Here is a 16501-nt window from a genome sequence, read left to right on the forward strand (position 1 = left end):
TTGAAAATTTTATTTTGTACCGAGTTCCGGGAGGGGAACGACCTCGGGGATTGGATTTTGGATCTTGTACTTTGGAGATGTTCTTAGCAATTGGGATTTCCGCATGGAGTTGTTCCAACCGCCTAGTAAGGATAATGGTATCGTCATCATCCCAGAGGGGAGACACGATTTAGGTGTCTACAGTAACCGAAACGATGCGTTTCCAATTAAGATTTTGCTCGTCTCTCTCCTCTCATTCTTACCCTTTGTCTGGTTTCATTCACCCTCATTATTCTCTCTCCTGAAATCCTCCCCATTTCCTCCATCCATAACAAATTGATTTCATGCATGGATTCAATCAATGTCTCTTCATTTGAATGGAATGATTAATATTCTGGTAAATTTTTACTCTATTTTGCTCGCTTAATTTTCTTGATTTTCTTTTGTATCTTTCTCTCTCCTCCCCCATCTCCTCTGTGTCCTGTAAGCTTGAAGTTGATCCCCATGAAAATGGGGACTTCTTCTTCAAGGTCAAGAATGAGAAGGTTCTTCTCCATTCAACAGGATCCCCTATCTCTATTGGCTACAATCTCTCCAATTTTCTCTCTCCTTTCCATTCCTAAGTTACCACTGGTTTGAAACCCCTTTTTGGTTTTGTAAATCTGGGAAATTATTTATAGGTCTAGAGGGAAAGCTTTAGTTCCTACTAATTTGAATATGGATGTTCCTCGATCAAGGCCCTATGCTCGAGTTGGTATGATTTCTCTCTCTTATCCGAGGTTCCTAGAAAATACCCTTGTTAATTTGATTGAAGAACCATGTTTGTTCCTTATTTTTCTTTGAAGCATTTGGTCAAATATCTTGTGTGCATGGATGTACACTTCGACTTTATGCACCTAATGTAGTAATAAAATATAATCAGATTAAAATTTTGGTAGATAATATTATGTTTTAAGTGAACCCCTCTTGCATTTTTTCTCACAGCTCAAATTGAACCTAATTATATATTTGTGAGCAATTCAATTACACCATGGTATCAATTTTTCTGAAACTCATACAGTCATGTTATACTTGTAGCGATCGGTACTAGCATGAAAACACTCCATTGATGTGGGAACAGGAGTGATAGATGCATAGACGACCAGTTGAGGTTATTCTGTTTAATCACTTTGATCGTATTGCTGAGTTGATAATTGAGAAGATCATAACTACATATCTTTTCGCGGTCAAAGATGGGCTCGAAGGGAATTCACTACACTGTATGACTAGGAAAAAATAACTTGGCACCAATTTTGTTATGATCTTAATGGAAATCTCATGATAAATTATGTATAGTTATTTTGACATAAGTCACAAGGGGGCAAGGTGGGGTGAGGAGAAAGAGATCTTGGAGTGCAGTATGCCTATTCATCTCCAGGTAGGAGGTTAGGTATGAAACCCATGGGTTTGGGATGAGGTCATACCTTAATTCATGTGCTTGGTTGCTTATAAATAAAACTTAATTTTATTATTTTGACAGGAAAATTATTATTTTTCTTTTAAAGAGAATTATTTATACTCTGTCTAAACCTATACCATACCCATACCCAGTGAACCAAACGCTTAATGCGTTGAAGGAATAAGCCATATTGTCATATTTCTACTTTAACATGACCAGGTGATCATAGAGAAAATTTCACAGTGGAGGCCACAATAAAACTGTTTTCTATAGTATAATTCACTACCTTATATACTTAGGCTATTTCTGAACTCTTGTTTTCTGTTTTTTTATTTCCTTGACCCGTGTTTTAGTGGTTTCGAGATATGGTGTGTTGAGAATCTCAGCTTGGTTCCAGTACCGAAGTCATCTCATGGGAAACTTCTTTTATATTTGATTTTAAATGTAAGTTTTGGTATTCATTGATTGCTAGGACCTCATGTTATTTATTGTTGTTGTGCTGGGTGTTACTTTTTGCCTACTTTTCCATTTAATAGACAAGCAGAAACATCTAGGAGTGTCGTATCACCTATAATTATTAATCTGTCTTTTGAGACAGACAATATTGCTGAAAGATGGAATGCTTGAACATGATGTACATTATTGGCTTGGAAAGGATGCAAATGAGGTATGATTTCTTTCTTCCATTTTCTAGATGGCCCTAAAATTGTAACACAACCACTGTTGTTCCATCTTAAATGATTTCTCATGGAGAAATGCACTGTAATTTTTACTGAGGTAGTTGTTATTCTCATGTAGGTGGAGTCGCTAATGGTCTCAGATAAAGCGCTTGAATTAGATTTGGCCTTAGGATCTTGCACTATGCAATACCGGGAAAAACAAGGTCAAGAGTCAGCAAAGTTTTTGTCATACTTTAAACCTTGTGTTATTCCATGTGAAGGAGTATATACATCAGGACTAGAGAGGTCAAATAGAGGCACATACCATATTACCTTGTTAGCATGAAATGGCGAACATGCCATTTTGGTTAAGGAGGTAAGACTTCCTGAGCTATTAACACTTAATTGACAATAAAGTGGCTGACTGAAGATACATGTTGTTTGACATGAGACCTGGTGGTGGTGGGGGGGGGGGGGGGGGTACCTCATGAGGACACACTTTGAGGGGGTGTTTGGTTCGCGGTTTCTAATGGTCTAAACCCATGTCATGTGTTTGGTTGGAAATTTTAAGAGTTTTAAACCATACCTCAAACCCCAAGGTATGGGGTTTAGAAATCTAGGGGGGTGGGTGGGTATGGCTCATACCTTTACTCAAAGGTATCAAACAAAAGGAAAAAACACATCCCCAAATCGGAACAAACACATGGTATTAAGAATCAAGTTCCAAACCCATACCACCTTGATATCATTCTTGATTCCAACCTCATACCAGTTTGCGAACCAAACGCCCCATATTCGGGAAATGTTTGATGTGATGGACAAAGTCCTAAACAAACACTACCAGGTAAGGATTACTGTATCTTTTGTGATATGTGAGATGTTGCATTCCACCAGTTACATCAGGGGTTGTTCATCATCTGAAACTGGTAATACATGTAGGTAATGCAAGTACAACTAGCACGCACCTTAAAATTTTAAGCTATTTATTGTTTGTCCTGTGATGCTGGAATCAATCATTCTAACCAGTAGTGACAACCAAGATATTTTGCAATATAAGGTTTACTATAATTTTTTAAACCTTTCCAATTTGTTAATTTGAAAACATAATTGATGTTTTCTTTTGTTATTAGCCCATAAATGATTTCTATCTTTCTATGAAGTTTCTAATCTAATATATATGTCTGATGCTGATCCAAATGTTGTTTGGGGTTGAAACCCTTACATACGAATTAGTTGCTATTATATGTTTTCAAGTCTGTATTTTCGTAATTCATTTTTCCAGGACTTATATGGAAAGTAATGAAATATTTATAAACTAACTTTTTTTTATTGATGTTGAATTGTTGATACTTGATAATGATTAAAAAGGTTCAGCGTAGAGGATATTTACATGTTTCAATTTCTTTGAAGAATAATTTGCCTACTATGTAGGCTTTGTTTGTATTACGGAAAACACTTTGATGATTATAGGTACTTCTGCATTTCATTTCTTTGTACAAACAAATACCAAGGAAATACATTTCTATTTGTCTTCATTTTCTTTTGCCACATTGATGGTATATTATAGATGCTTCTTAGGCAAAATAATTCTTTTTCATGAAGATCGTTAATTTAGGGCCTGGGAGTCAAGGTGGACCTTCGTTATTGTTTTTCCCTTCAGGTATGACTATGTATTATGTTGTGAACATTTATCCTAATAGTTGCCATTGAACAACTTAGTATTAAAAAAAAATTTACTTTGGACTTTGGAGAGTTATACCTGAAACTATGCACATATGAATCACTGGCTTATTTTGTTTGTGTGGCTCTATCACTCTACATTGATGTCATTGAGGTTATTAGAGGTGGGTTAGTCTGCCAATTGTGCAAACCTAAAGTACATGCAAAATTTACCGTTTCTATTTCTACTCGTGGAGTCATTATGTTTATAGAACATGTGTTTATCACCATTTAGTGATTGAATTGGGACTTGGGACTTGATAGAGGATCATTGGTTTATGGTACTTTTTTCGGACTACCTCCCTTTTAGGCAATAGAATCTCAAGAATTAAGAGTGAAGTTCCGAACGCTAATATAGATATTTGGACACTACTATAGAGACTAAGGAATGAAGCTTTAAGTGTAAAGATAGGGGTTGTGGAAAAAGGACCAGTGAAGAACTCCATCTTGAGGTAAACGTCTTGGTAGACAGACCACATCAATATGCATATAAAAGGGATTATCAAAGATCAAATTGCATTACAGAGTTTGCTAGATGCATACATCACATGGATAGTGCAAAAGAAAATATAATAAGCATAACAATGTTACTTGCAAATGCTCTTATTTGTGAGTTGTATGATTTAAGAAACCTTCATAAATATGAAATAAAATTCATACTTATTGCTTCATGTTTTTTGGGCCTCTATTTGAATCTAGGATTATGAAATTGACTTTCATGATGAACGTCATCTCTTCAAGGCGTTTTGGTGTCGGCATGGAAGTAAATCATGTCAATCTAACGCTCAAAAGGTTAGTTTACTCTTAATCTTGAGACATATTTCTTGTAATTTCTAGGAAGTAGTAATGAGTTTTCTAACAAAGCACGGCTTAACACCAAATTGGCACATAAATTTGAGTCTTATTGAGTAAGATGCAAATTTAGCCTTCTGCATTGCCATTCTAATTTCTTCGAAAAGAATGGAAATTCATTACATTGTATTTTTTTGTCAACTTCAAATAATTTAGATATTTCAAAACACTGTTAATAACCCTTTTCCTAATGATATTATAAATAAATTGCCATCCACTGAGATACATGCAATGTACGCTCAAAAGGACAAGAACACTTTTTACGGAAACGTTTTTTTCCTTGAACTACGCACGTATTGGCCTTAGTATTTTTGATTTGGGTATAACAAAGCAAGAGTATTGTTTAAAACATGAAAATCAGAAACACATATTTAGAGACCATGTTTAGAGACAAACTTTGGAGTATGCATTTTGCTGTAAAAAATGTAGAGCAACTCAAACAAGTCTTCCTAGGAGAAAGAGAAATAGGGAGAAGGTAAGAAAGGGAGATGTGGAGGTAGAGAAGCACAGAGACGTGTGTTTGAGTGAAAGGAAGAGGGAAATGGGGAGATAGGAAGGGAAAGGACATAAAGATGAGACGAGGGAGAGAAAGGAGGGGAGAGAGTGAGCACTTTTTTATTAAGTAAAGTTTCACTCAATTAAAAACACGAGTTTCCTTAAAACATGTAAATTTAGATAAGATGAGCGAAAGAGGGTGAGAGAAGGAAGGAGAGAGATATAGAGTAATGCAATACTCATGAGAGAAAGGGAGATAGACAGAGAGTGTGTGTGTTGTATCAAAGGCAATAATAATGCTTGTTACATAACTCTGATGAGTCTGATACAATATTTTGAGAAAGATATAGTAAAAAATGTTTGTGTTTTTCTCTTTGTTTATGCATGATATGAAGCTCAGTAATTTTGTGTGATGTAATGTAAGTTATTACATTAGAATAACTCCACGCATGTGAAAGTTTCGGAATAAAGAGAACAAAGAGCAAAAAAAGGTTACGAAAGCCGGACAATGATGATTCTATGGGAACTGGCTTGGTAGGAAAGTTGCGAGAAGTCAAGGAAGAACTTCTGTAGACCTATCCGAAAACTAACATAAAATACACTCCTTTCAAAGTATTCAATTGATGTATGACAGGGTGTTATATTGTACTAAAGCCATATATCTTCTACATATCTTTTGTTATTAAACTCTTCTTTATATTGTCACCTGTATAAGTCATTTCTATTCATAACGTTTATATAGAAGCACATAGAGTATTGAACCAAAGTTGGTGCCATGTAGCCACTCCTAGCCATACCGCGCGCGTGCGCGCGGCCAAGCCACTAGTTTCTTTAAAGTTGCTATCCAATTTTGTTGGGCACTCTAAGTTTATGTTTGAATTTATTTATTTTTAAGTGCCACAAAGTTTTTTTATTCTTTGGTTATCTGCCTTCATATGATCGGTCATCTGATTATAACTTTATACTCATGATTTGATTATGTTGCTTTATGCCCTCTATGATTATTGCAAATTGTGTATAAAGTTTGGCTTTACATGTGAATCAAATCATGTATTATGAACTAAGGTTTAATAATCATATTTAATTTTTTTGGTAATTTGTATTATTAATATGGTGTATTGATTAATTGAAACAATACGTTGGCAAAGTAACCTCTTTTATGTAGATTAGTTAATTTCAATATTAAGATGGTTTTGTGTGTTTAATTTCCATGTGGGTAATGGTCGGCACAAAGGAAGATTATTATTTGGCAGGCATTTAAACATACTTTTGGTAATAAATATGTAACAGTTATAAGGTTTTCCATGTGAATGTGAAGTCGGTCCAAAGAAAGGCTTAACATTTGACAGGATATTATTGCATGTTAATATTTGATTACTACACCAAGAGTACCACTTACAATTAATTTTTCTGTCCAAAGACTAAAAATTAATGTTGTGCTAGGTACCTTGTGATGAGGTTTGCCAATACTTGAAATTGATAATTATATTTGGATTATGAAATTTATTGTGAGCTTGTGTTTTATTTGTTTTGTTCTATTTTCAGTGAATACTTATGTCTCTGTAATATCTGCCAATGTCAACTTGATTCCATTAATAAATGGGACCAACTATAAGGATTGGAAGGAAAATGTAAGCATTGTCCTTGGCTGCATGGATCTTGACCTTGCATTAAGAACGGATAAATCTGTTGCTCTTACGGCTGCAAGTACCGCTGATCAAAAGCGTGACTTTGAGAAGTGGGACCGTTCTAATCGTATGTGTCTAATGATCATGAAGCGGGGAATTCCAGAATCATTTAAGGGTCATCTGTCTGATGAGGTCACTACCAAAGAGTTACTTGAACAAATTGAGAAGCGTTTTCTTAAAAACGATAAGGCGGAAATAAGTACAACCTTGTTGAACTTAATTTCCGTAAAGTATAAAGGTCAAGGGAACATAAGGGAGTACATTATGGAAATGTCTCATCTTGCTTCAAAATTAAAGGCACTAAAGTTAGAGTTGTCAAATGACTTGCTCGTGCATATAATTTTGATCTCTCTTCCTACACAGTTTAATCAGTTCAAGATAAGTTATAACTGTCAAAAGGAGAAATGCTATCTTAATGAGCTCATGTGCAAGAATAGGAAAGGCTTAAGCAAGAGAAGACTGAAAGTGCTAATTTGGCCAGTGCCTTTAAAGGCAAACAAAAAGAAAGGAAAATGGATAAGGAAGTTGCAAGCGCTCCAGCTCAAAAGAAACACCAACAAAATAAATCTGAAGGTGTTGGTTGTTACTTTTGTCAGACTCCTGGACACCTAAAGAAGGATTGTACCAAATATCACGCTTGCCGTGCAAAGAAAGGGTTGCCTAAGCTGCCAAAAGCCAAGTGATGATGAAAGATTCATTTATCTGGGCGATGGAAAATCAGTTGAGGTTGAAGCAATAGGGACGTTTAGGTTGTTGTTAAGAACTTGTTTTTATTTGGATTTGAAAGAGACTTTCTTTGTACCGTCTTTTAGACGGAATTTGGTTTTTATTTATATATTGGACAAATTCGGATAATCTTGTTCTTTTGGAAATAGTTAGTTTACTCTTTCTCTAAATTCAAATATCGTAGGTACTGGTTCTTAATCCCATTATGACAACCTATATTTGCTTGACACCATTGCTTCTTATAATGAAGCCTTGCATACAAGTTCAAGAGGTACAAATTGAAAGTTAACTAATGAGTATTCCTCTACATTATGGCACAAACGTTCAGGGCACATATCTAAAGAAAGAATTGAAAGGCTTGTGTCAAATGGAATTCTTGATCCCCTTGGTTTTTCAGATTTTCAAATCTGTGTTGAGTGTATTAAGGGGAAACAGAAAAACACAAGGAGATTTGAAGCCAATCGAACTACGGATGTCTTAGAACTTATTCATACAGATATATGTGGGCCATTCTCTACACCTGCTAGAAATGGTCAACCATATTTCATTACGTCCATAGATGACTTTTCTCGATATGGTTATCTTTATCTCATTCATGAGAGGTCTCAATCACTGGATGTATCCAAAAAATTTAAGGTTGAGGTGGAAAACCAACTTGGCAAAACAATTAAGGCTGTCAGATCTGACCGTGGTGGTGAATACTATGGTAGATACGACGGATCAGGTGAACAACGTCCAGGGCCATTTGCTAAATTCCTCGAAGAGTGTGGAATCGTCCCTCAATACACTATTCCAGGATCTCCTACCATGAATAGTGTAGCTGAGAGACGTAATCGGACTTTAAAGGACATGGTAAGGAGTATGATTAGTCACACAACCTTACCAGAATCACTATAGGGAGAGGCAAATAAGACTGCAGCTTATATCCTAAACAGAGTTCCTACAAAAGCAGCTACTAAAACCCCTCATGAGTTATGGACTGGGAGAAAACCCAGTATAAGACACTTACATATCTGAGGATGTCTAGCTGAGGCAAGGCCTTATAGGGAAAATGAAAAGCAATTAGACTCAAAAACAGTTAGTAGCTACTTTGTGGGATACTCTGAACGGTCAAGAGGGCATAAATTTTATGATCCCACTACTAGATCAATATTTGAGATGGAAAATTCCCGGTTCTTTGAGGATGTTGAGTTTGGGGGGAGAGATATTAGGGATTTTGTCTTTGAAGAGGAATCTGTTCCCCTTCCATCCATTGTTGAAAACAATGATCAAGTTACAGTTATTGGAATTGTTTAAAAAATATTCCATGAGCAGCAAGACAATATCAAAGATCTCCCTAATCAAGATCAACAAGTCACACAGGTCATTCCTGAAGAACAAACTCAAGCACCTCAAGAACAAATGCCATTAAGGAGATCCACTAGAGAAAGGAGAAGTGCAATTCCTGATGGTTATGTTATATTTCTTCAGGAACATGAGGATTTCTCTGAAATACAGGAAGGTGATCCAATCAACTTCCATCAATCCATGAAAAGTCCTAACTCTCAAAGTGGATAGATGCCATGAATGAGGAGATTAAGTCCATGAAAGACAATGGTGTATGGTAAATCATTGTATTACCTGAAGGTGTAAAACCTATTGGTTGTAAGTGGATATTTACAATAGAAAATGATTCAAATGGTAATATAGTGAGATATAAAGCTCGCCTTGTCGCAAAAGGATATATGCAAAAGGAAGGCATTGATTATAAAGAGACTTTCTCTCCAGTTTCATCGAAAGACTCTTTTAGGATAATAATGGCAATAGTGGCACACTTTGACCTTGAGTTACATCAGATGGATGTAAAGACTGCGTTTCTCAATGGTGACATTGATGAGATAATTTATGTGGTGCAACCAGAAAATTTTGTGTTAGGCTATGCAAAGAAAATGGTATGCAAATTAAAGGAATCCATCTATGGACTTAAGCAAGCTTCTCGTCAATGATATTTCAAGTTTCATGAAGTAATCATCTCATTTGGTTTTGAGATGAATGCAGTTGAAGATTGTATATACCATAAGTTCAGTGGGAGTAAGCACATTTCCCTGATCTTGTATGTTGATGACATATTGCTTGCTAGTAATGATATAGGTTTATTGCATGAAACCAAGAGATTTCTATTAAACAAGTTTGAAATGAAAGATCTTGGTGAATCATCCTTTGTATAAGGAATTGAGATACATCAAGATCGTTCTCGAGGTATTCTTGGATTATCACAAAGAAACTATATCAAAAAGATTCTGAAAAGGTTTGGCACACAAGATTGCAAGCCACGTGATACCCCTGTTGCTAAAGGAGATAAGTTAAGTCTTAATCAATGTCCAAAAATGATTTTTAAAGTAAATAAATGCAAGAGGTTCCTTATGCTTCGGCAGTGGGGAGTCTTATGTATGCTCAAGTTTGTACGCGTCCGGATATTGCGTACAATGTTGGCGTGTTAGGCAGATATTTAAGCAATCCGGTAATAGATCACTGGAAGGCAGACAAAAGGGTTATGCGATATCTTCAAAGAACAAAACACTACATTCTCACATATAGGCCGGAGGTCGGGTCATATAGAGATCATTAGGTACTCTTCCGCAATTATATTCTACCGATTAATCTAGTATGAAGTACTCAGTTTGGATTAATTATAACAGGTACATTATGGGCAAGCCCTCACATACTGCTCTTCATACCAATGCTAAACCTTTTGTGGAACCCGTGCCTTCCAAATGTTTCTCCATAGTCCTTGGTTTGCACGCGGGTCAGATGACCCAATATCCCCACTTCCGCATTGTAGCTGCCTATGTTACGAGCTACGGACAGTAAACGCTTCATTCTTGTGTGGTCCCAAGCTAGAAAATCCTCCTGATTACTCTCAGAGAATCACTACAAGAAAATTTACATATAGAGGCAACACCTTGAGGCAACTAATTTTTTATGGCCTCTAAAAGTGCTTTTTAGCATTAGTTAATTTTGGTTGCCTCTAAAGGTTAGTTTTAGCATCAATGAAATTTAGGTTGCCCCCAAAAGTACTTTTTAGCATTAATGAAATAATGGTTGCCTCTAAAATATTTTTTTAGCATCAGTGAAAATTAAGTTGCCCCTAAAAAGTACTTTTTAGCATTAACGAAATAGTGGTTGCCTCTAAAACTTATGTTTAGCATTAGTGGAATTAAGGTTGCCCCTAAAAGTTTAATTTTAGCATCAGTAAAATTATGATTACCTCTAAAAGTTTTTTTAACATTAGAGAAATTGATGTTGCCCCTAAAAGTTTATGGGTAGTATTAGTGATATTGTGACGTCACATCAAGTCGAGCATTATGTATGCTCTCCGGGTCACGTTGACACATGTAAGTACATCGTTTTTGGATAAATTTACTCAGAAATGGAATGATTTAGTAAAAGAATTTGATGATGTTTTTCATAACAGACAATGTACTTAAATTGCATGTTGAATTTCCAATGTTTTGTAGTTGGTTTGTACTCCTTAAATATATAAAGAGCTTCATGGTGCTTACTCTATTGTAGAATAGTTGGGATAGTCTTTTCATGTGTTTTAAACTATGTCAAGAATGAAAGGTGAAAATTTCTTTATTGGTTTCCTTGGTGGTTTTGGTTTTCTTTCTATTATGAATTTTCTTTAAAATGTTTAAGAAAAGTATTTGAGGTTATAAAATACTTCCTCCGTCTTTTAATATTCGCAACGTTTGGACTTTTGCCACTATTCATATAATCTACTTTGACTATTCTTAGTGCTTTTTATATAAGATAAAATATAGTCATGTGGGATCCTGTTAGATTCGTCTCAATGTGTATTTTCAAAATATCAAATTTTTATAATTTTTGCATAAAGAGAATTTAAAATATAAATGATCAAAGTTGTGCATTGGCATGCGTGAAACTAACAAATGTTGCGAGTATTAAAAGACGGAGGAAGTATAATATTTCCTCCGTTCCGAAAATATCGCACCATTTTTTTATACTAGTCACACTACGAATTTGGCCATTTTTTGTGATTCGTACGTAAGGAAATTTTAGTCATGTGGGGTCATGTTAGATTTTTATCGATATATATTTTCTAAATATTAATTTCTTATAAGTTTTACTTGCACAAGATTTGAGATATTAAGAGTCAAAGTAATGACTAGAGGAGTAAAAATCAATTATAGTGCGATATTTTCAGAACGGAGGAAGTAACATAATTTTTCTTTTCTGATTAAGATTGACTTTTTTGGTGTCCCCTTGTGAAATACCTATGGTATCCACTATAATGGTAATAAATTTAGACCAAATAATATTATAAGTAATATGTAATATTCCTATACTTAATAGTATAAAATAGCAATATTTATATAAAATGTCATGCGCATCACTTGCATAAACAAAGGTAATAAAATAAATGAAGACTATGCTTTAATAAATATTTTGTTGTCCAAAAAAGTGGAAAAAAATATAAACAAAGCACGTGTACATATGATATTTTTTAGGTTAATAAGCAATGTTTTTAACCAAAAATAAAAAGCATAGTTTGTACAAACTCAAACCTAGAAATTGGACACACACCAAATTTCAACTATAAAGAAAACCAAAAGGCTAACATACCAAGTTAAACAAACAAACTACAATAACCAACAATCAAAGAAAAGTAGAAAGTCAACCTAAGTCAACTTACGACTAAACTAACTACACAACTAAGAAAACAAACTTGAAGCATTCTTTCCATATCTTTGCGGCACTCTCCAGTCCTCATTAGCAGTAGGAAAAGTAGAGCACTTTGCAAGATCATCAAGTATAGCAGCAACACCGATCAAATGGGTAGAAAATCAGTATCAAGCCAAAAGTGCAGACTAGAATGCAGCAACAGACATCAAGAAAGCAGAATAGTAAAACTGAAATTGTACCTAAAAACCATCTCAGAACATCACAAAGTAGAACAACACCAAGCCCAAATCGATGTTCAAGTTCATTTTTCGAGGTAATTTACATCAAAGTATGTGGTTGACTAATAGTAGAAGCAACAACTTAATTCTACCTTGAAATGAGGAATTATGAACCGACTCCAGATGAACATCTGAGGAAGGAAGTAATTTACTTCTTTATACCTATCTGGCCAAATATCCCAGAATTATATTCAAAAACTCTCTGGATACAAAAACTCACATAACAGGTGTTTATGAGTTTCATAATGAAGCCCACAAATCATACACAGTTGATTGTCAGCAACTTCAGTGCAATAAACTAAAAGAATGATTAAGTTAGAATTTAAAATACCATCGGAAGTAAAAGTTCATCATAAAAAGTCACTATTTTCCATCTGAAAATTTGCTTTTCATAGATAGGAAAAAGAATCCCCCGTCTCACCAGTCTGAAGTAAAATAGAAGGGAGAGTAGAATAAATATTTCTCCATCACACCATCATATATTTTCCATCTGAAAATTTGCTTTACATATCTGGCAGATAGCACAAACGTAGATAATAAGAAAATGGCTTACTTAACAGCAACCATAATTAGAATTTAGTTGCCAAAACTACTTGCGGGTACAATTCAATCCATCCACCATATCCACCTCTTGAATAATAAAAGCTATATTTGCATATGCCACAAGACTGGGGCTCTTACGTTGTCGTCCTTTGCTCACCTCCTACAAACTGCAAAAACAAACATAAATGCTACTTGAGTGTATAGGAATGAAAAGAGTTTCTAAATAATACAAGTACAAATAAAACTTTAAAACTCATAAAACACAAGGATAAGAGAGAAACAATAAATAGATGTGACAACAACTTTATTTTTTTCACACTAAAATGAAGTATGTATACGGTATACCTGATAGAACCCGCAGTACCTAAATCTATGTTGGGACTAGGGATGAAAATGGGTGGGATTTGGATCGGGTGGAGCATCACCCGCATCCATCCGCTTCACCCGGTCCATCCGTCACCCACTTTACTAATCACCCGCATTCCGTCCATCCGTCACCCGCGGGTGAAACGAGTGATATTCGGGTGAAAATGGTAAACCATTAAAAAATCACCACTAATAATATACATAATAATTAACCAAAAAAAAATAAAAATATATAACTACATTCATCTCCGAAATATATAATTATTTCTTATTACGCATATAACTAAAAAAACAAGCACTAACTTTAATAAGTAATGTATTTATCAACACATTTTATGTTTAAATATAAATATAAATATAAATAATATATTTAAAATAAACGGGTGACGGATCGGGTGGTAAACGGGTGATGGATAAAAAAACATCACCCTCATCCGACCCGCATCCATCACCCGCTTCACCCATCACCCGCTTTTCATCCATTTAATTCGGATTTTCATCCGTGTAATTATAGCGGGTGACCGGGTTCATGGATCATCCAGTGGGACATCACTAAGTTTCCTCCTTGTAAAATGCTCTATCCTGGATAATTTTTCGATGGTACAAGGTTAACAGCAAGGCAACAAGGGGTGTTTTTCCTTGAAATTGGGCAATAGCCCCCTAAGGTGTTACCGGGGTCCTTTGGCCCACTTTAATCGAAGACCTTGGTTACCAACAAGATAATTGAAGCACAGTTTAAGATCAAGTACCTATCATGTTTATTAGCCAAAAGAAAAATATTGCAAGTAATATTAGAACTGAGGGTATCTAAAGGCAAGAGGGCGAGGAAAACATTTACTTTGATTACTATGAGATTTGTTTACATCTTAAATACATGGTTTGTACCCAAAAATAATGAACCTCACTGTACATTTCTCTAACTCGTTAGACCAGTACTCCGAACACATAGACAATCTCAATATGGTCACATTTAATCACTAAAAGGATAGACAGAAAAGTGAGGGGGATACGACATTACTCCAAAATTCCAAATTATTTCAATTTAAAAAACAAGTGCACTATTTTAATTTCCAAGGTTTAACTACTACAACAATTAATTCTTGTATCATACGGTTTAATAAACAGCCACAAATTCTTATATCACACGGTATGACTAGGCAGAGTATAAAATAACCAACCATTGATCAAAATAATGTATAAACGGGTTTAAGTATTCTTAGATAGGACCTAATTAAAAATATAATATAAATACTAGTCCAGTTGTTTGTTCAAGAAAATATCAACAAGGAGGGTAAAATCGGTTCCTTTGATATGATAGAGTGAGTTCTAGCCCTTTTTTTTAAATAAAAATGAGCTTAGTCTAGCGAGGGTATAGACGTATAGTAGGTAAAGGGCCTAAATACATAGCGTAATTAAGATACTTTGAGTCATATATATATAAAAGAAGCAACATTGTCAGCAGGAACAATTCGAACAACAGGTAAGGCAAAACAACAATATATATAGAAGAATCTATTTACTTCTTTGAATCTTTAATTTGATTAAGTTGCATTATCCTAGAGCATATTGTTGTTTGTTTTGATATTATCTCGTGATTGTTCTTTGACCTCAGCTTCTGAATTGTAATAGGTAAAAGAATTCTCTTACAACCAGAGCTAATTTAATGTTTTGGGTTACTGGTCGGATAACTTAGAAGTTAGAACTAGTCAAGTGTAAGTCATGTCTCTTGAATTAGTATCTTAGAAATAGCCACTAACAAATCTGAATAAGAAATAGGATTATACCTGTCAATCTAAGGGGCCTTAGATTCTACAGTAGCAAGTGCTTGTCAGCCCCCCTGCTAGTATTGTGAACAAAATGGAGTTATTAAAATATCAACCCATCAATTAAACCATTAGATAGACAACATATGCATAATAGTGAAGAACTAACAATTACTCAAAAACCAAATTAGGAACAAAAACTTCATAAACAAAAACATAGACGACAAATCTAAAGCACAATTTACCATACCTGCAGAATCCATGGAAAGAGGCTTGGGAGAGCCGTCAGATGAAATACAGGCGCATAATTCATCTCCATAATTAAGCTCGGTTTTCAAGCCCGAAACAATAGGAATATAGGATGGACAAGAGAAAGAAGCAACATAATCTTAACTTGAATTTGAACTTTGGAAACCTTAAATTTATTGCTTACAATCGAGGTCAACCAAAACCCAAGAGAAAGGAATGAGGATAGTGATTGGATTTGGGGATTTAAAAGGTCAAAATTAGCTGTGATTTTCGTACTTGAAATCGACATTCAGATGAATGCAATGAGTGCTTGGATCGGTTTTGCGTAGAAGATGAAGAGTTTAAGGAGAGGGATGTGAGACTGAGGGAGGGTGGGACACTGTGAGTTGAGTTACCGATGGAGTGGGGAAGTTTTCATTTTTAGTTTTTTAGATTAGAGTTCCTTCCGCGCGAGTTTTTCATTTTTAGTTTTTTCAGATTGGTTTTCGTGGGAGCTCCCGAGCCATTTTTTCTTAAAATTCTCCCGCCTAAAAGTAATAATCTGTTTCGTTTACCATATTTTCACTTATTTTAGGGAAAATGAATTTATATAAGATAATTATGGCAAAATTATTTTTATTAGTATAATTTATTGCTAAAATAAGTTCATGTAAATTCACATGATATAAATTCAGAAAAAACGACTGAAAATCAGGTGAATAGAATGCACCTAAAATTTATTTCAAACACATTTAGTTTGAAGTTGGTGTATAACTAATATTATGGAGTTAAGCGGGTGTAAATTAACTCAAAATGCTTAAAAGGACATGAGTGGAAATTATTGGAACATTTTTGACCTCAAACTCATTTAAATAACGTAATTTTTTTGTTTTTATAAACAAATTAATTCATTGATAAAAAGTCATACGACATCTACATAAAGATTTAAATCTAACAAATACATAACAATCGAATCAAATAAAAACTTCCTTTCACCATAGCTAAGATCGTAGTATATCAAACATTCTGTATACCCTCTTTTATATTGTTGTGATTCACAGCCTTCATTGACGAGGGGGTC

The 16501-nt window shown here is 34.7% G+C and overlaps 1 protein-coding gene and 1 long non-coding RNA gene across 12 annotated transcripts; one reads left to right on the forward strand and one right to left on the reverse strand.

Moving 5' to 3' along the window:
* Nucleotides 1-219: 219 nt before the first annotated feature.
* Nucleotides 220-7685, forward strand: LOC110802462 (villin-1). Of its 10 annotated transcripts, none has more exons than XR_008930672.1 (7): nucleotides 220-376; nucleotides 660-733; nucleotides 1057-1861; nucleotides 2016-2084; nucleotides 2216-3736; nucleotides 4495-4587; nucleotides 6688-7685. XR_008930672.1 is itself a non-coding variant. In XM_022007889.2 (3 exons), exons 1-3 carry the CDS (start codon nucleotides 341-343, stop codon nucleotides 2420-2422), a joined length of 312 nt encoding a protein of 103 aa, XP_021863581.1. In that variant the 5' UTR covers nucleotides 241-340; the 3' UTR covers nucleotides 2423-6055. The 10 variants fall into 10 exon arrangements, 1 of the variants encoding a protein (XP_021863581.1); XR_008930680.1 differs by having other exon boundaries at nucleotides 2216-2452; XR_008930676.1 differs by having other exon boundaries at nucleotides 1057-1129; nucleotides 1771-1861; nucleotides 2216-4587.
* A 5280-nt stretch (nucleotides 7686-12965) lies between these two features.
* On the reverse strand, nucleotides 12966-15865 carry LOC110802474 (uncharacterized). 2 transcript variants are annotated; one of them, XR_002537189.2, is made up of 3 exons: nucleotides 15443-15865; nucleotides 15214-15269; nucleotides 12966-13230 (listed from the first exon to the last, which is right to left on the reverse strand). It is a non-coding gene; the product is annotated as an uncharacterized lncRNA (long non-coding RNA). The 2 variants fall into 2 exon arrangements; XR_002537188.2 differs by having other exon boundaries at nucleotides 15214-15266; nucleotides 15443-15861.
* Between the last annotated feature and the right edge of the window lie 636 nt (nucleotides 15866-16501).

The sequence above is a fragment of the Spinacia oleracea genome, chromosome 3 (assembly GCF_020520425.1).
Source record: "Spinacia oleracea cultivar Varoflay chromosome 3, BTI_SOV_V1, whole genome shotgun sequence".
Lineage (NCBI taxonomy): Eukaryota > Viridiplantae > Streptophyta > Magnoliopsida > Caryophyllales > Amaranthaceae > Spinacia > Spinacia oleracea.

What these genes read in the sequence shown, in the direction of transcription:
- LOC110802462 (XM_022007889.2), top strand. Translation starts at nt 341, where the DNA reads ATGTCTCTTCATTTGAATGGAATGATTAATATTCTG. An exon ending in ATGGAATGATTAATATTCTG is followed by an intron (nt 377 to 2,015) that starts GTAAATTTTTAC and finishes CTTTTGAGACAG; the next exon opens with ACAATATTGCTGAAAGATGG. An exon ending in TTGGAAAGGATGCAAATGAG is followed by an intron (nt 2,085 to 2,215) that starts GTATGATTTCTT and finishes ATTCTCATGTAG; the next exon opens with GTGGAGTCGCTAATGGTCTC.